Source organism: Squalius cephalus (genome assembly GCF_949319135.1).
Source record: "Squalius cephalus genome assembly, chromosome: 3".
Taxonomy (NCBI): Eukaryota; Metazoa; Chordata; class Actinopteri; order Cypriniformes; family Leuciscidae; genus Squalius; species Squalius cephalus.
In genome coordinates, this window is record NC_137124.1 from 10,615,566 (window position 1) to 10,635,415 (window position 19,850).

Sequence of the window (19,850 nt, forward strand, 5' to 3'; positions counted from 1 at the left end):
CCACACACACATATTCACACTTTATTTATGAGGCAACTGATGACAGAACACAAACACCTCAAGTGTACACAAAACAGCAGTTCATCATGATGCTAATTGAACAATTAGGAAAATAGGCCTACTCAGTTCCCAGTTTCATGTTGGAAGACAAGTTTCTGAAGGCAAAGATATCTGCTTTTTTTGTGCAGTTTCACTGCTGAAAAGTTTGATAGATTTGCAGTAGGACATTCTGTATAAATTCCAAAATGATTGTGCTGTTCTTCTACAAAGGCTACGGCTTACAGAGTGCTCACAAACCAGGGATGTAACCATGTAAATGAGCTGTAAAAAAAACAGGCAGGTTGAATTTACGTAAAATAAAATGGCAGCTGTGGTTGCCAGAAGTTTACAATAAAAAAATAAGGTAGCAACAATTTAGGTTTTACAGATTTATCTTAAATTAACAGTAAAAAACTAAGCGTGTTTCATTAACTGATACAATGTTAATTTACCAACCTATTGAAGCACTAATATCTGTTTTGTACCTTTGTAATACACTCAAAAACAGCTGGTCATTGTTCATTACAAGCAGTTTATGATAAAGTAAACACTAATATATTGAAGGTGCACAGTGTCATTCAAACAAACACTAAACACCATCACGGTAACACACATGAAATAAAAAAAAATTGCAATAAACATTAATTTAACAACATTAGGGCCGCTCGGTTTCACAGATTAAGCCAGGATTAGGCCTTAGTTCAATAGGATATTTAAGTAGCTTTTATAAATGTGCCTTAGAAAAAAACATTACTGGTGTGAATCTTGAGACAAATTTCAAGATATGTCAGTGCACGTTGCTTTCATTTAAAACATCTCAAACATGTATTTTAGTCTGGGACTAGACTTAAGCCTCGTCTGTGAAACCGGGGAAATATGTAACATAAAACCCTAATGTACATAACTGATTAGAAAAAACTAAGAAGAAACAGTTATTTCAACGAAAACATACATCAAATGTGTAGTGTCACGCAGGGAATTCTGGGAAAGTCAATTTATGGGTTTTCATTTTCATGGGTTTCATGGGTTTAAATTATACAATAAATTATGTAATTTTGTTCTTTCTGTTAACCAATTAACAGTTTTCTTTTTTTTTTACAGTCTTTTACTGTTAAAATCACAATCAGCACAATGTAAAAATGTAAAACTGGCTGAGGTAAAAAGAGCAAACAGGTGGAAAGATGAAGAGATGATTTAGCCTTTTTGCAATAGAGAAAGAGAAAGACTTTGAGCAAAAAAAAAGAAAAAGAAAAGGAGTGTGTAGGTGTTGCAGAATGACAGGTATGCTACCTGGGCTGTTGGAGCGGTTGAGGCAGAACATTTCGCTTACGTTTTTTTACTTCTTTTTTTTTTTTTTTTTCATCAACCTCTCTATCCTTTCATCAGAATTAAACTAATAAATTATCACTATTGTAATTTCAAACTTCTATGGATTTATAAATTCAACATTTCCAGTAAGATAGATTCATAACTGCAAGGCTTGCATTCAATAAAGCGTTATAAATCAGTTCAGCCACGAGACGGAAGTCTCGTGCACTTGACGCTGTAACTTTACTGTTGCAAACATGGCTCTGAAAGACGGAGATGTTTGCTGCCATGCAAGTAGAGCTGGCAGGAGGGCAAGAGTCAGTACATTCAGGCTCAACCTGATAGACGGCCTACGACCATTTCTCTTACAATCACTCCATCCCTTCCCCCATTTCTCTTCTTCTCGTCTTGCTCAGAGCCTGCTTCGCTTCATTTACTTCTAAGCCATAAGAATGACTGGTGACTTTTACTTAAGCTATGGGCTTTTTTCCCGCAGCTGGGTGGAGTTGTGACCAGCATGCATTTCTCTGACTATAGTATTTGTGACATGGCTTTAACGTGCGTCACACCGTCCTGTTGACAAGAAACAATTTCAGTCTGAAAAGGCTTGGAAGAACTCTTCTCACAGATCCACATTCTAGAGTGTATTAGTGAGGAATGTAGGCTACTATATTTAAATATTGTAATAGTCATCTCTCACACATGCTCTCTCATTCTGTCAGTTTTGTTATGTCAGTCGAGCGTTCCTGCTTGGCTTGTTACACCTGCGATTCTGCCACGATGAAACTTGAGGTTCACATGGTGCTATTTTTTTTTTTTTATCTGTCGAACTTTCTGAAATTATTTGTAGCTATAGAAACGTTGCAAATAATGCACAAAATATCATAACACAATAAAGGCTCGGTATCTATAGAGGAATTTAAACATGCTGAACTCCATTGACCTAGAATAGAATATCAATAGAATAGATCAAGTATTAAATATATATATATAATTTGCCCCTATATTTTAAATACTTGGGCATTTTGTTCCAAGGCCTGGTTAATTTCTGTTCCAAATTCATAATTTTATTTATTTTCAAACCAAGCCCAATGTAGGCTACATATCTAATTTCCAAGTTCACCTTTACAATAAGTTCCTGTTGCACTAAATTCAGAACAGTATGCAAATAATACATTAGTTTTAGAACAAGACACACTAAACATAAAAATAAGAAAGAGGTGGTGCCAGAGAACAGAAAACCCAAAAAGATTTGATTAAATAAAAAGAAAAACAACACACCGTTTTACTCATGGGGACTAAAAGTGTCCCCACAAGGACAAAGATTTTGGATATTGCCATCTGTGTGGGGACATTTTGTCCCCATAATGTAGGGTTAACCTGAAACATACGCACACACACGCACACTAAGGCATGGATGAATTAAAGCACAGGGGAGATAGTTACTATTTGTGACATGTTGTCACGATAAAACCTGCCATTAAGCAGTCTATTATAAGCTTTCCAGCAAAATGTAAAGGTAAAACATTTATGCAACACAGTATTGCTACTGAGATCTGCGTTTGTGACAACTAGCCCCGGTCTTCCTTATATATGTTCCAAATGGATCAGTTTAACATATTTAGCAAGGGAAAAACAGGTCAACACCTGTGAAGTCTGTTTTATGTAGTTCATAAAGAGCCGTTTGGATAGATGGCGTGGACAAACGTAACTTCGGCCCGTTTAAACCACGTGTTTGCGTTAGGAGACATTAGTGGGGAAAAGAGTGCGGTTAATATTCTCAGTAGTTCTGCCATCTGGCGGTGCGTTGAGGAAACTCACTCACTCACTCACTCACTCAGCCCTCGGGTCTCTTCTCTCCGACAGTTACTTTTGACATGCTTCAACACGAACGATGTACAGAGAGAAAATACCGTTAGGATTTGGTTGGGAGTAACCCAGATAAAGCTGTAAAACAAACAACAATGTAAAGACAGTGTTGATTACCGTGTCATTAGCAAACACGAGGTGCTTGCAATGTTGGTCTATTAGACTATGTAAGTGTAAACAGTGGCTAACTTTCGTCTGGTATTCTGGCAGTATGAAAGAGAGAGACAGAAAGGATGGAATGTCACAAAGAGAAAAATGACCTGCAGTAACTTGCCATCTGACACTGAAATGTTATTTCATCATGCTCGCAATTACACTTCATAACTGAAACATGAGGTGCAGTGTGTGAGAATTACACGAGTGGACTAAATGAGCCTTTAACGGTGGACAAGATACAAACTAAGATGAATTTACTAACATTCAGATTTTATTAAAGTATTAGGCTAACTTCATCTTCAATGCCTGACAAGTAATACAGTGTACACAATAATGACATTCATAGTGGATTGCAGTGCAGTCTTTGTTTAATTTACAAGAAATATGTAAGCTTATTATTTTAGTCTTTATTCTGAAGAAAATATAAATCCCTGTTGATTTTATGTTAAGGTCACCATGAAATCAAAATGGACCATTTTAATAATGTAATATAAATGATTTAGTGCAATTAACCAATACAAAAGAAAAGAAAAAAAGAAAAGAAATGTACCCTCTTAATCTTTAATCAAAATATCTTCCCCTCCCTCTTGCAGCAATATCTCTTCTCTGATGATGTGTTTAGTGGCGTGAGGGTGGGGCAACCTGTCACTCACATGAGATCGACCAATAGCAAACCACAACCGTCCAATCAATACCCAAAGGACAAAATCAAGTCCCGCCCTACATTTTTTCATGTTCAGGAAGCCGCTTCACTCGGATGTACGTCCCAATAAGGAATAAAAGACTATTGCAACCTTTGTTTCATGCCGACTTTAATAGAATAAGAAAGATTAGAAGATTTGTTCTAAAAGAAAAGCCAAAAACATTACGGAGCAGATGTTTGGTCATAAAAACTTTTCCAGTCACTGGACAGGCGTGATCACCAGTGGAGCATTATTTTTGCCTGTTTTGTTGGTACAGGGACTGAAGAACGGATAAATGGTCTCAGAGAAGTTGTCCATGAACGTGTAGATGTGCATCTTTGCGTCCACATTATAAAAGGACACTTGGCCTTTTTCGTAGTCCACAAACAGCCCTATCTTCTGAGGTTTCAGGGTGAGGGGTAGGGCAATGGATGGCTCAGCCCTGAAGGCAAAGTTGTTCTTGTCCCGCAAGCTAAGAAACCAGTAGCCGTTGCTGGGGCTGACTGTGATCTTACCTTTCCTGTTGCTGGAATGACTGGCCACCCCCAGGTCCCAGTCGGTCTTTCCATCGACCTCTACCTCCCAGTAGTGCCGACCCCCGCTGAAGCCCTCGTGCCCCAGAACACAGACTACACGGTCAAAGCGCTCACGGTTGTTGGGAACATGTTGGTGCCTTTCACCGCACCACACCTTCTTCTTGTCTTCTGATAGGAGGAGACGTGGATGAGCAGTGCTGGAGTCCAGGGTCACATCAACTGATGGAAAAAGTTCAAATTATTACCTTTTTATGTTTAGAATATACATAAACTGCCTGGCCAATTAAAAAAGTTTCTGTTTGGATTTAAAAGGGTCTATGATTGGATCATTATTGCTGTGATGTTTCTAGCATGTTATGTTTCGTAACGGTTCTTCTGCAACTCTAATTGAAGGAGTGTGCAGCTTTTCATTTCTTAAACAACTATGTAGAAAGACACATCATGGCCATATTCCAGGTTGACAATGTCAAGATTCATCAGGCTCAAATTATGAAAGAATGGTTGGGAGGGAGAAGAACCTCTTGATGGAAATAAAGGTTTAGATGTTATTTCCATCAAGAGATGCAAACATTTTTGGTCAAGATCTTGGAGTAATGATTGCATTACAGGAATAAAATAATAATAATAATAATGTATTAAAGCAGAAAACAGTTATTTTAAATTGCAATATTATTGCACAATATTACTGTTTATACTGTATTTGTAATCGAATAAATGCAGCCTTGGTGAGCAGAAGAGACTTCTTTCAAAAACATAAAACAATTATACCGAACCTAAACTTTTGAATAGATACACACATAAAAATGTAATATAATTTTGATTAAAAATGTTGGTACTATATAAAAATTCTAACTGGAATTGTATTAAATATTATGTAATACAATATTTTATATAGAAAAATAGGATTTGGCAAATAATGGGTCAAGCAAATCAGAAAAATGCTGTTTAATTAAGTATATCATGTCATACTGCTTGACGTCATGTCAAGTTCCCAAATGCTCAATGTTCAAGGGGAACAACTTGCACAAGAACAAAAATGAATTTAATTTGCCTTTCCTAAACACAAGTGATGCAGGTGATATGATGTGCAGGAATCAACAAATCAATATAAACTGTTATCTCAACTACTTAGGACTTTGTATAAGAGGGCAAATCTGTTATTAAGCCTCAAGGGAAAAAAAACTCTATAGTGCCTGCTTATATACACACACTGCAATAAAGTGTCATCTATAACTCATACCTGCATATTCCTGTACTCTCTTCACTTCTGCAAAACATTGAAATAAGATCATGTTATTGAAAAGAAAAATGCATTTCGTAATTCTACATCCGTAGTTATATAACAAATCATGGTAAGATAAACACATGGCAACAGAAATCTTACTTGGGTGTGACTTCACTGGTGATTGGTTAGCGGACACAGAGAGGCCTAGAACAGAGAGAGATGTCACTGCATGAAGGAACATCTGCCACTAGATGGCGCTGTAGATTAGTGTTTGACAGGTGTCACTCACACACTGCAGGCAGTTTCTGAAGCTCCTGCTTGTATTGTTCCAGTAGCTGACAGACTGAGGCGTAAATTGCTTTAGTTCCTAAGTCACAGGTCAGCGATACTCCCGTCCAGTCTTTCTTTGACATGGGAGTACTGACATCAGAGTAGCCCTGATGGAGAAGACCAAGAGCAATTATTGAGCTTGGTGTTTAAAGTGTCATGCTTAATTTCTTTCTAGAGTTTGCCCATTATGAAATGTCTTGACTGATTGATTAATCCAAAGGAAATTCAAGGCATTCAGTAGCTTATACAACAGAGAAGACACCAATACACACAATATCAGATATAACAAATATAAAAATCAGCAGTCCAGTATAACATTCAAGTATATACATGTCAACATGATAAAAAATATAGGTTGCTGGAGGTTATAATATAGTGCAAATTCAATAAATAGCTTAATAGTGCAAGGATAACACTAAATATAACACTATATATATATATATTAGTGGTGGGCCGTTATCGGCGTTAACGCGCTGCGTTAACGCGAGACTCTTATCGCGCGATAAAAAAAATATCGCCGTTAATCTATTCCCCAAGTTGGGTTCGGAGATGATGACGCAATCTACCCGCGGCCGCGAGGTAAACCCGGCTGCAACGCATATTCGTCGTCATCTTAAGTAAACACGGCTGAAAGTGAAAGCTGCAACATCCATTAGGCTATTTGGACTTGGTTCGGATTTAAGCCGTCCGACAAACAGCAGCAAACTATAGACAGAGTGTGTGGGGTAACGGTTCGGTAAGTTAACACACGACTAATCCGTTCTACCACCTCAAATTCAAAACGAAACATGATATCACTGAATACCAGCGCGCGCGTATTATTCTCATTCCAATATATCTTAGTGGTGTAACGGTTAACACATAATCTCTGTCTATGCCCGATTTTAAGATTCGTTGTTGTGTTTCTTTTTAACTGAAAAGACATCAGTTAGACAATATTATCACTTTAAATTTGGGGTTTCATAAGCTCAAAGCTATAATAAACATTAGACCTACTTAAGTCTCTGCAGCTAGTGTACTTAAATTTTATTTATCTGCAAAATTATGTTGTATACTTACAGTTTTGCACAATATATGTTCTCAAAACTACATATACCCTTTAAAAAAAAATACATTTAGCAGTTGTTTAGCAGGGTCTGTGTAACCTGTTCTGAAATGGTTTTATTATAATATACTGTACGTTATATCGTTATCGCAAGAGGCTGCAATGTATATCACAATATAGATTTTAGGCCATATCGCCCATCCCTAATTGATAGCCTATAGTAGTTGATAATAACATAGGCCTACCTAATGTTGCCTATGGACGGTAACCTTTACAGTCTATGAGTAGAACAGCTTTCTCAAGCAGTTTGTGATGCATTTTGGAAACAGGAGATGAGCCCCTGGTCTAATGCGCCACATGGCTTGAGAAACCCGTTCACAAAGACTTACTTTTATAGTCATTATTTGGGTAGCACACATATTCTGAATGCCTTCGGCAGAATTCAAATGAGCCATTTTAATCTAGATTAATCTAGATTAATTTCAAAATTAATCTAGATTAATCTAGATTAAAAAAATTAATCTATGCCCACCTCTAATATATATATATATATATATATATATATATATATATATATATATATATATATATATATATATATATATATATATGTAAACAAGTACAAAATAACAATTGTGCATGAAGGCTAATATAGCCACAAAACAAGAATATAAGTGAGTATTATAGCATTGGCAAAATAATTAAAGAAAGGCAACTGGAAAATACTTTAAAAAATGCAATTCATGCAGTTATACTTACTTTTAAATAACATTTTAAACATTTGGGGAAACTTTTAAATAAAATATTTAATTAATTAAAAAAAAATTTTTTTCCTATATTTATAAATAATACATACATACATACATATATATACATACATATATATACACATAGGGATCAGTATTTTTTAAATTAATGCTTTTATTCAGGAAGGTGCAGTACATTAATCAAAAGTTACAGTAAAGAAAGAAAAAGAAAATTGTTACAAAATATTTATTTATATTTATTATTTTTCAAATGAATACTTTTTTATAAACTTTCTAATAATCAAAGAATTCTCTAATAGTTTTCATAAAAATATTTATTATTAATAATAATAATAATAATAATAAGCAGCAAATCAGCATATCTGAATGATTTCTAAAGGATTAATAATATAAATAATATTTCATGTATATAAATGTATGTGTGTGTGTGTGTGTGTGTGTGTGTGTGTGTATGTATGTGTATATATATATATATATATATATAAATAAATAAATAAATAAATAAATAAATAATGGTGCTTGTCAGAGCAAAACATTCCAACATGGTGGAAGAAGTGGTTTTGCTATGTGGGCATTGAGGTGATTTCTTATTAGCTCATGTCAAAAGAGTCTGTGATATTTGATATAGACTAAATAGTCGAAGAGAAGAGACTGAAAAGATGGGTCTCAAACGAAAATGAAATCTGATGCACACTTCCCAAGGCATGTTCTCTTGACACATTACAGACCTTCAGTCCAGTGACAAAATTGTCAGTTTTGGCCAGTTTCGCCAGCGCTGCTCCTCTCCTCCTCATCTCCGTGATCTCCAGCTCCAGCTCCCGGATCATGAGCTCCGCCTGGTGCTCCGCTGAGCGCCGGTTTATCTCCGTCACTTCCAGCAGCTCGGCCAGGCTGCGTTCGAGAGAACCCATCAGCGCCCCGAACATCCGCATGCTGCGCTGCACCTCGTTCTCAGACAGCGTCTGGAGAAGAAGAGCCTGATTTACACTACAGTTAACACTACTTTTCTCTGAGAAGTGGGGGATTTTTATTGTTGTGGGATGATGAAAACAAGTGATAGCTACTGTGTAAACTCACTTTGACGTCAACTAGTGATTGTCTGATCTCCTCCACTTTCTGCATCCTCTCTCTGGTCATCTGCTGTATCTCTGTCTCTGTGGTGGAAATCTTCATCTGTGTGAAAGTAAACAGGAAATGATGCAGCAGGAAGTGGGTCAGATTTTACCAGTAATGCTGCATTATGTTAATATAGCTCCAAACAAGTGCTTAAGCAATATCAGTGCTTCATGTACATTTTTACATCCCAAATATAATTTTTTTTAAGAATGACTGCTCCTTTTTGAATCACAGTAGTGGCCAAAGATCTCTGCCCAAATCAGTAATACTCAGTTGACCCAAAAGAGTATCTGAGGTGGACAGTTACAAAATACATTAACTTTAGTACTGTACTTAAGTACACTTTTTGAGTATCTGTACTTAACTTGAGTCTAATTTTTTCTTTAACTTCACTACATTTGAAAGACAAATATCGTACTTTTTTACTCCACTACAATTCTGTCATGGTCCTTGAGTAGAAAGTAGTAATGTCACTAAGGGGATGATTATGGTTGCAGGGGTTGCACTTTGGTTTGAAATGAAAGTCGGTTTGACGCCAGAACCCGACTGATGTTGGTTTCTGACATTAACCCAATTTTCATTTTCAACCACAATACGTCTGTCCAACGTTGGAGAAAAATGTCAATCTGGCGTTGGATTCTGACATTGACCTCATTTTCATTTTCAGCTGTGGGTTTGGTCTTCTAAATGTGAATTTTGTTTTGGAGCACACTAGCTTATAAATTACAGTAAGGCTTACATAATACTAAAAGCCAACAGACTTTAAATAGGGCACTATTTGAGGGAACAGCCATTTGGGTGTCCGAAACCATTGTGGACGTTATTGAGTGCACTTATTCAATCTCACATTCAATCCCACTACTGGAACTGTGCTCTAGAAATAAATTTGATATTGATATGAGGGTAGGTATATATTCAGAGGCATAAGGTACTGTAAGTATTACATACAACAATAATAAAACAATGCATTTACTTTTGATACTTAAGTACTTTTAAAAACAAGTTCTTCTGTACTTTTACTTAAGTAAAAATCGGCCTTTGCAACTTTTACTTGTAACAGAGTAATATTTGACCAGTAGTATCTGTACTTTCACTCAAGTAAGGAAGTTGTGTACTTTGTCCACCTCTGCTGGACACTGAAGCCACACTTCCAAATGTATGAAAGCCATTGGATTTGTTAAGAAAATAAAAAAGTGGAATTTTGCATTTTATTTAAAAAACTGTGATAGCACAAGCACAGCTTTAAGCAAGAAATGTTACATTTTAATTGATCATTTAATTTATTTTATAGATTGACAGCACAAGCACATTTTAATACAATAAATGTTACATTTTTGTATTTATATCTATTTATTTAGTTATTTAATTTAATTTGATAATTTAAATTAAATCATTAAATTAAATTGAAGATAACACAAAAACATGTTTCAAACAAGAAATTTCACATTTTCATTTATTTTGTTTTATCTACCGTTTAAAATTAATTTACCACTTAATGAAATGAACTCCACTGACAGCAGTTATTAGTTTGCAAATGCCACATATTTTTAAGGGGACTTAAAAATTAAGAGCACAGTAATATATAATAATTAAAATATTATTATATAATAACAGTTATATAATAAAAAGAATGTAATAGTTTGGGGGCCAGTGAGGTGTGAGGGGTTTTAAAAGTTTTTTTTTATACTTATAGAGTTGGGGGAAGTTACTTTAAAAAAAATAATGCATTAAGATTACGTTACTCTCTAAAAAGTAACTAATTGCATTATGGAAAGTAAAGTGCATAACATTACTTTTTTTGCATTTCTCTTCTCTTCTGGGCTGGGCTTGCTTGTTTGTCTTTCAATAACAAAAAAAACTAATTTTTTTGCCAAACATAAAGGCCCTTTCACAACAAAAGTGAAATGAATAAAGCTGAAGGAAATGCAAATTCACGCCTGTACAGTAGAGGGCGCAACTCAAACAAACCTGTCAGCTGTGCCGCCGCTCTGGATTTTAAAACAACAAAATTCAACACAAATGTGCCGTTTATCTAAAGTACATTTTTTTGCTTATTCGAAGTTCAGCAACAAAGACATTGGTTAATAAAGTGATATTAAATACATAAAGCATATTTGTGAAATTTTTCATATTTAATTACAGGTTTGCGTAATATTCACATTTAACTATTATTTATTTTGAGGAATACTGAATGTGTTTTTGTGCAAGTGAGATGAGTAAATGCATGTTCACATTTAGTCTAGGACTACAATATCCATCATGTTCACAGAGCGCACACAACACCTCTGCACTTACGATTTCTCTCAACTTGCTTGCGTTTTTATTGTAAACTTAAAAGTAGCGTTACTTCACTAGTTACTTGAAAAAAAGTAATTGATTACACATAACCCCCAACACTGTTTGTTATATTCTACACAGACTCTTATTCCTCATTTCATCCTACCTTATAACTGTGCCACTCTTTCTCGGCACATGCGATGTCGTGTGATTGGTGTTCCGTTTGTCCACACTCAACACAGATACACTCCAGATCAGACAGGCAGAACAGCTCCAGGTTACGGTGATGTTTTGGACAAAGGGGCACTTTCATGACATCTGCCGCCCCACTCAGGGTAAACCTTCGCAGGGACCGCTGTCTGGCAATAACAGGCAACTGGGTGCCATTAGTGTCTGTGTTCGGTGTTCGTTCAGACCCGCTTTCATCATGACAGGCCAGAGAATTGCCATGTACTCTGTACCGTGATAATCTCTGCTTCATTTCGTCAATAAGATAACCTGGACTATGGCCTGGCTCTGGTTTTCTTCCCTCTTCTTCAGCCTCTCCACTTGCCCCGACCCCCCCAGAGTCCCCCGGGTTTGCCCTCATTTGCTTAAACTGCTCGGTGATCTCGCGTAGAGTCCGATTAATGTGGAGATCGGGCTTTCTCTTGAAGGACTGCTTGCAGAGGGGGCACTGGCAGAGCTTCGCTGTGTCCCAGTAGTGCCTGATGCAGGTCATGCAGAAGCTGTGGCCGCATGGCGTGGACACCGGATTGTCAAACACATCTAAGCATATGGAACACAGCAGCTGCTCTTCAGACAAGAAGCTGCGCGAGAATGGCATGGCTGTGCAGAGGGAAAGCAGAGGAGAGGAGGAAAATGGCAAGATACGAGATGGCAATGAGAGAAAAATGCAGAAATTAATGGAAATGTACATATTTGGCTGCGTGACATGGGTAGGAAAATACAGGGTAACACTTTACAATAAGGTCTAAGGTTTTTTTACAGTGTGTTCAGGGGACAGGCAGCTAGCGGATAGTGAGGAGATGTTTGCTGGATGTGACAAAAAATGTTTCGGCCTAAAAAAACGTGTGACATCACTTAGAGCACCTTTAAAACTCATTTTTGATAATCAAAAAGACATATTTAAATGTTTTTCCAGTGAAAATAATTTCTTCATTCCTTAAAATAGTTTGAATGTTACTCTACACCCTTACTTCATTTAGTATATGCGGATCAATGAATATGCAAATTGGTCCCCGCCTCCACTCACTCACACCAGCTCAGAATACAGGATCCACTCGTCTAAATTTACTGTAGTAAACGCTACACGATGGCAAGTGGAAATATTAGTTTATTTCAGTCATATATGTTTGAATCAGAAACTGATTCAGAAGAAGTGGAAAAGTGAATTATACAGGCTCGTCTACAAGTCGATGTATCAGAATGGTAATGCGTTTTATATCGCTCTCTGCAACGTTGAACACATAACAGCAAATTATATGATTTTTATAAGCCTTTGGCTTGACTAAGTTATCAAACAGTTAATGTGTTGCTAGTGTTTCACAAACCACGTTCCCGTTCGCCATCTCAGAGTCAGACAGCTGTCTTCTAAAAATCAGAATCCTAAGTAACGCTTTGAACAACTTATGAGGCAAATAGTTAATCATAACATCGTAATATACATCATAATTCACCCGGATTATTATGTACCCGATTTCCCTGTCCCTTCTTAAAGGGATAGTTTACCCAAAATGTCATCATTTACATTGACTTCCATGGTATAAAAAAAATACTATGGAAATTAATGGGGCCTGTGGGATAACAACTTTTATTAACGGTTTAAGATCTGCTGATCCTATATCCAGACATAACATCACATGGAAAACTAAGGTGAACTACACTGTATTGGGCATTCAATGTGAACATGAAGTTTCCAGTGAATTGGTTGTCAGTCTTTGATCTTTCTACTGAGAGTCAAACTATGTGTTAATGTTTACATAGTCTTAGTTCTCGGAACTAGATGGTGTTTAAACCTTTTGATAATGTTGTCTAACCCATTGTTCCTGTTTGTTTGAATTCTTCTGAGATAGATCTGCTGGAGTTTCACGACCAGGGGTGATTTTCTGTATTGTCTTTAGATGCTTTTGTTTTAGCAGTCACTTCTAAGGTTGTGTGTAAGGTCAACACATTTAAGGACTGCCCACTGAATGCATATAAGATACCATGTAAAGTACCCTTAGCTAGATTTGATGACTGCAGCTACCAAAAGATCGGGTTCTCAATAAAGAATCCTGATGAAGATACAACAGTCTCCTTCACTTCTGAGTTTCCTACAGACCCAAAAGAAAGAAACTCATACAGGTTTGGAACCACTTGAGGGCGCGTAAATGACAGAATTAACATTTTTGGGTCAAGTATGTCTTTACAGTTGTTCTTGCTCATTAATGATAGGAAAAGCCCAGCCCCGCATGTTGATGGGATTGTTTATATGTGACGGTAGGAAACGGACGATTTCAAACACTATTTGATACTGTTTTTGGTTTACTGCAGTTTTAAGGAGAAAATACTCAGCAATGGTGTTGATTTGCACATGGTTATGTGTCCACATAGACATATAGGCCTAAACAACATTAAAAACTGTATTTTCACCACAAGGGATCTTTAACATTAGATGAGTATGAATAACTTACATCACTGTACAAAGGTATCCTAAAAATGTGCTTCACGTGGTACCATCTAACAATAAGTAAAAATGTTAGTCACTCTGACTAAAATCAACCTGACAAATTGGGCTATACCAGTAAAAATAATTTCAGTTGGTATGACTTTGCATTAGTTTCTGTGTTGACCTGAAAGAATGGGAACCTGACAAATGCAACCTATAGGATTATTGGATGTTAGTAGAAATAGTCTAAGTTCAGGGTTAGTTTTATTGAGTTTGTAAACAGTCAGAATCAGATTGAGAAAATGGTGTTCTCACCTCTAATCAGCAGTTTTATACTGGAATGAGGCACTACTGGCTAAAGTGTGCACATATTGTGTAAGAGCTCATTGCGTTTCAGTTCACGTCATTGGTATGTTCCTTATTTTCCAAGTATCTCAGTCCTTCAGAGCAGCTAGGTGGGTTCTGCGAATCCAAATCTATTTCCAACTGATGAAATGAACATGCACACAAATGCAACCATTCAGTTGTACTTCCGACTACCATTCTGTTAATGGTAGTTTAAGCTGCACTTAAAACACCCAAATGCAAATAAAAATATCAAACCAAGTTACATCTGCTAAACATGATCCAGTTTCTCAGTTGACCATTTTCCCAATGACTTTTAAAGAGTTGATTTTTTTTTTTAAATATGAAAATTCTGTCATTAATTACTCACCCTCATGTCGTTCCAAACCCGAAATACTTTCGTTCATCATTGGAACACAAATGAAGATCTTTTAATGAAATCTTTCTGTCCCTCCATTGACAGCCTATGCAACTACCACTTTCAAGCCCCAGAACGGCAGTCATTAAAGTAATTAATGTGACTCCAGTGGTTTAATGTGACTCTAGTGGTTTAATGCAAAAAAAAAACAAAAACACACAATTTACCACTTTATTTACAAAATATTACTCTCGAGAGCACCACGATGCATGCATGTTGTGTTGACGCAAGAGCAGGCATTGTTGCGTGAAACGCGTGCAGGAGATTCATATTTTGTGAATAAAGTGGTAAATTATGCATTTCCTACCTTTCTGGAACTTGAAAGTGGTAATTGTGTAGCTGTCAATGGAGGGACAGCTCCATCTTCATTAAAAAGATCTTCATTTGTGTTCTAAAGATGAATGAAAGTCATAGGGGTTTGAAACGACATAATTAATGACAGAAATGACATTTTTGGGTGAACTAACCCTTTAACCAGCTGGTCCGAAAGTGATTTTTACTGGATGTATGAAGATCACAGACAAACTAAGTTTAACAAGTGGTCAAATACATTTTACTCTTTATAAAAAAAAAAAAGAATTGCAAAATTATTTGCCTTGAGAAGTGTACTTATGCTACCTTTCTTTCAAATAAATGCTTCTTGGTTTTATTAATTATCTAATTAATGACATTCATTCACTTTTAAGTTTGGCATCCAAAAAAACCTTTTTCTCCAAATACTACTTAAATTATGATTTAGTAACTTTTCGGCTTACAAGCTCAACAGCAAATCGGGATCAACAGTCAAAAAACTTATAGTACCAGAAATCTAAGAGTAAATTACCTCTTCTTTTTTATCCAGTGGTCTGTCGCTCCGTCCTTGTGCTGTATATCCAGGCGAGATTCAGTGATTTAGGACAGGTCTGATAGAAATCTTACATGTGGTTTGCTTTTAGTGCTCTGATCTGCCCCTCCCTCCTCAGCTCTCTTTCACTCCCTCACTTTCTGCCAGATACAGTGAGATTAAACCTGTTTGATGAGATTCCGAACAAGATAACATGCTTGTTTAAACACACACTGTCAGGATGACAAATGAATCTTGCAGGATCATAAGTAGTTTACATTTTGATGTAACATATACTGACATTGATCATGACACAATCTCCAAATACGTATTAAAAAGTACTTCAATGTGATGAACTACACTAAGTAACACCAGTCACTGCCAAAACATATTATGTATTTTTTTTTGTTGCATTTTCTTTCTTTTTTTTTGGAGGGGAAATAATGGAATTCTGTGGAATGGATTTAAATATTGTAAAATATGTTAAACTGAGATGATAGTACTACATTCTTATTGGTAGCTAGAATAAAGTTAAAATAACTATAACTTTAAAATAAAATTAAAAATAAATGAAATAAAAAAATAAAAAAAGCTGGCGAAGATGTAGACTTTGCAGAGATCTGGGCCTGATCATGACTGAATACAGTCGACAAGGTCTTATACGGTCCAAACAAAAACCCTATACAAAAACCTGATGTAGTGTTAAATCAGCTGATGTTTTTGGAAGGGAGAACCAGACGGTGACACAATGTTTTTTGGTACATACATACCGTCTGCAGAGAGACAGATAGAACCGTCTCATTTCAAGAATGGTGTTTCAAAAGTCAAATGCTACTCTACTAGATCTGCCGAAAACATCTCTCCCACAAATGAGAGAGAGAGAGAGAGAGAGAGAGAGAGAGAGAGAGAGAGAGAGAGAGAGAGAGAGAGAGAGAGAGAGAGAGAGAGAGAGAGAGAGAGAGAGAGAGAAGCAGAATTGCAAAAAATTATTTTAAGTATAAAAAAATTGTAGAGATGAGAAAGTATAATGAACTAACAAATCTTTATTTCTTGGTAAGCAAATGTGCAACATATTTCATTTCCTCTCTTAAAGGGAAAAATTAGAGCTTTTCAAATAGCATTCCCTGGATATAAAAAAAAAAAAAAAAAAAAAAAAAAAAAAGTCTTTAAAACCAGAAAGTAATCAAATGTAAAAACACTGCATAGTCTTCACAGTATAAATTTAATTAAAAACCGGTAATCCTACTAAATCTACTAATGAGCAATGAGTGATTTTCTCTTTGGTCCAGTTTACTCCTGGTATTAAGATGCGTTTTGGTCGATAGGAATTCAAGTGGACGACGTTAAATACGGGTGTAAACAGGGTCTAAAACAATTTGAGAGTCATTCCACTGAATGGGTGACATTTCTGTCCCCAAGACAATATATAAAATTGCATGAAAATTAACTCAAATATATTTTATTATTAAGCAAAATGTACTGCACATTAAGCTAACTACAAATTTAAAATGCATAATTAAAAACATTAATAAAAACTACATAGAACACTAAAAAATAGCATTTTCTGCATGTCGCCACTACCTCTAAACTTTACCATGAAATATAATGATTAAAATCCTTCAGAAATCTTAATTTCTGGGGATTGTTGTGTGACTTTATATCGTGTCACGATATCTTTATGTTTTGTCGTGTCCCCGGGTTTTCACTCTGTCCTGTTACCCTAACTCATTCCCCCCTCTGAAAAACTTGGAATATTCCACAAGACACATTTTCAACAGTTGCATCATCTGGATCTTCTGAAGGCAATGGGAAGACCACAAGTAAGTCCTCTCGTTTTAATTTCTGTATATTTGATGAAATTGTAACTATGACTGAGAATGTCAATCTCAACATACTATCCTGTTATCTACATTATTTCTTAGATTTTATTTGTTTATTTTAAAAATATTAACTTTTGTCATGTCCACTCTATCATACACACACATATGGACACTCATTCCTGTTTCCTGTTCCTCATTCCTGTTATGAAATAGTTAATTCCTGTTACCAAGTGTTCATTCCGGTTACATTTTTTTTTCTTAAAAAGAAAAAAAAAAGAAGAAAAAGTTAAACCACTGATTTTATCATGTTTGTTTGGTCCATCATTTATACAATTGTTTAATAAATTGAATTATTGAAAAAATTATAAACGTGAGGCTTCGGTCTTCTTTAAAATGAAAAAATGGCTTTGTGTTTTTTTATTAAAATACACTTTGCCTTAATATAGTGATTTTTTTTTTGTCACAAATATCAATTATTTGAACATATAACCAACAATTTCTTAAAAATAAACACTTTCTTGTGGGGAAAACAAAGGAATTAATTGACATGCTTTTTAAATGGCACACGTTTCGGCAACAGGACTGAGAAAACATGCGGCCATCTTCTGCTTAGAAACCTTGTAAACAACTTAAATAAGTTGATTGATCAATACACATTTTGAATAGTTAATTTGTGTAGTATTAGATTCAGTGTTGAAAAAATATATAAAATAATATTTAATTTTGAAGAGTTACAACCAACAAGCAAATGTCACCCATTCGGTGGAATGGCCCTTGAGCTTGTCCACTTTTGACCAGAGGTCGTCGAAAACTCAGTCGGCCGGATTGCTTTTGTAGTGTAAACACTAATGTGGTCGAATGTGTTCAAACAGTCACAAAAGACCGTCTTCTCTCCACTACGGACTTAATGAGTAGCATTATGAGAAGCACTGGCCAGACGGGGTTTAAATATCGGCTGAAGACCCAAGTTTGGTTTGAAGACAAAACACGAACCAAGCACAAAGTTCTCTCACCATTCCTGATTTCTAACACACACTCACAGTATTTGACGTGATCTTCTCTCTGTGTGTTTCTTTGTCGTCTCCAGTCACAAATATGTAAATTGTGCAAGCTTATCTCGTCCATTAGATCAAAAGATTTGAAAAAGCCCATACATTTGTCTTTGTTGTTTGATAAACATTAATGACACACATGGCAGAATGCATGTTAGGCTGCTGTCAATTTAAAACCGAATGCACAGATCCACACGCGACTTATTTCCCAAACGTGTGTTTACTGAAGACAAAACCGACGGTGTTTAATACTCACCAAGCTCCTTCCACTCCGCCTCAGTCCGTGCCACGATCCGCTTAATGCAGTTTTAATAGGCTAACTCTCTTTTTTATTATTGAGCACGTCCTGCAGTTTAGCAACAGTTAGAGTGTGTTTTTTTTTTTAAACAATCACTGATCTAGCTTATTTGTTTGGGCTTTTAGGGAGGAACGAAAGCACTAAAACATCACAGCCCTATTGCTGTCGTTACAATGTCTCCGCAAAAACGCTGCAAAAAATGTATTGCTGGACTGGTGAATATAGTGTGAAGCAATTTTGTCTCGCGAGTTTTGGGTCATCAGCTCGGCTCTTTCGATCGGCCTTTATAGAGACCACCGATCAAATTATATTAAGCTATTATCGGTCAGCCAATAAATCGGAGCACCCTTACTAAGTTTGGTTCCAAATAGTTCTCATGTTTTCTCTCAACTTGTTGATATACTGTTAAACTGTGAATACATTATAAAATTTCAAATTTGACAATTTTTAAGCTTTGAGTAGGGTAACTAAAATAAATAAATAAAAACACACAAAAAAGTTTGTTACTTGAAATAAAATATAGGCTAGCCTACAAAATATACAATATAGGCCTATATAGTGACCACATACTAAGAATTTGTTCCCAAAATTCACTAATTCTTTCACTCGTTTTGGTTAAATCGTGGTCACGTTGAACTAATTGGTTCCCTCGTTTTAAATTAAGTAAAACAAAAAAATGAATTATTTCAACATGGCCATAATTTAGTAAAACAAGCTGATGTATTAGTAAATATAAAAAAAATGTCCCCACGTCATGTTCATAATAATAAACTAAAAAATACTAAAAAAATACTTTAAAAACAAAACAAACAAAACAACAACAACAACAAAAAACAGCTATTTGCCAAGGCAACATCTCTTGACGTAACTTGATGTCCTAAAATATCTGAAACTAAAACTAAAATAAAAATGAACTATATAGACATATTAAAAAAAACTATTGAAAACGACAAAATTACTAAAACTTTAACTAAAATTGAAAATATAAAAATAAATACAGATTCAAAACATTTAAAAAAAAAAAAACTATATTAGTATCTCAATGATACTAAAATAACATTGGCTGTAAGAAGGAAGAATAAGAGGAATCAGT

General features: G+C 35.6%; 1 protein-coding gene across 3 annotated transcripts; it reads right to left on the minus strand.

Moving 5' to 3' along the window:
* Positions 1–1,295: 1,295 nt before the first annotated feature.
* On the minus strand, positions 1,296–15,143 carry LOC307155854 (E3 ubiquitin-protein ligase TRIM39). Of its 3 annotated transcripts, none has more exons than XM_079866845.1 (8): positions 15,072–15,143; positions 11,518–12,179; positions 9,036–9,131; positions 8,687–8,920; positions 6,106–6,253; positions 5,976–6,020; positions 5,832–5,858; positions 1,296–4,810 (listed from the first exon to the last, which is right to left on the minus strand). In XM_079866845.1, exons 2-8 carry the CDS (start codon positions 12,175–12,177, stop codon positions 4,275–4,277), a joined length of 1,746 nt encoding a protein of 581 aa, XP_079722971.1. In that variant the 5' UTR covers positions 12,178–12,179; positions 15,072–15,143; the 3' UTR covers positions 1,296–4,274. The 3 variants fall into 3 exon arrangements, with proteins under 3 accessions (XP_079722971.1, XP_079722969.1, XP_079722970.1); XM_079866843.1 differs by lacking the exon at positions 15,072–15,143 and adding an exon at positions 14,717–14,768; XM_079866844.1 differs by lacking the exon at positions 15,072–15,143 and adding an exon at positions 14,317–14,499.
* Positions 15,144–19,850: the final 4,707 nt, after the last annotated feature.

What these genes read in the sequence shown, in the direction of transcription:
- LOC307155854 (XM_079866843.1), bottom strand. Translation starts at nt 14,756, where the DNA reads ATGATGAACGAAAGTATTTCGGGTTTGGAACGACATGAGG. An exon ending in GGGTTTGGAACGACATGAGG is followed by an intron (nt 12,180 to 14,716) that starts GTGAGTAATTAA and finishes CCCTCTGCACAG; the next exon opens with CCATGCCATTCTCGCGCAGC. An exon ending in GAGAGTACAGGAATATGCAG is followed by an intron (nt 4,811 to 5,831) that starts GTATGAGTTATA and finishes TTTTTCCATCAG; the next exon opens with TTGATGTGACCCTGGACTCC.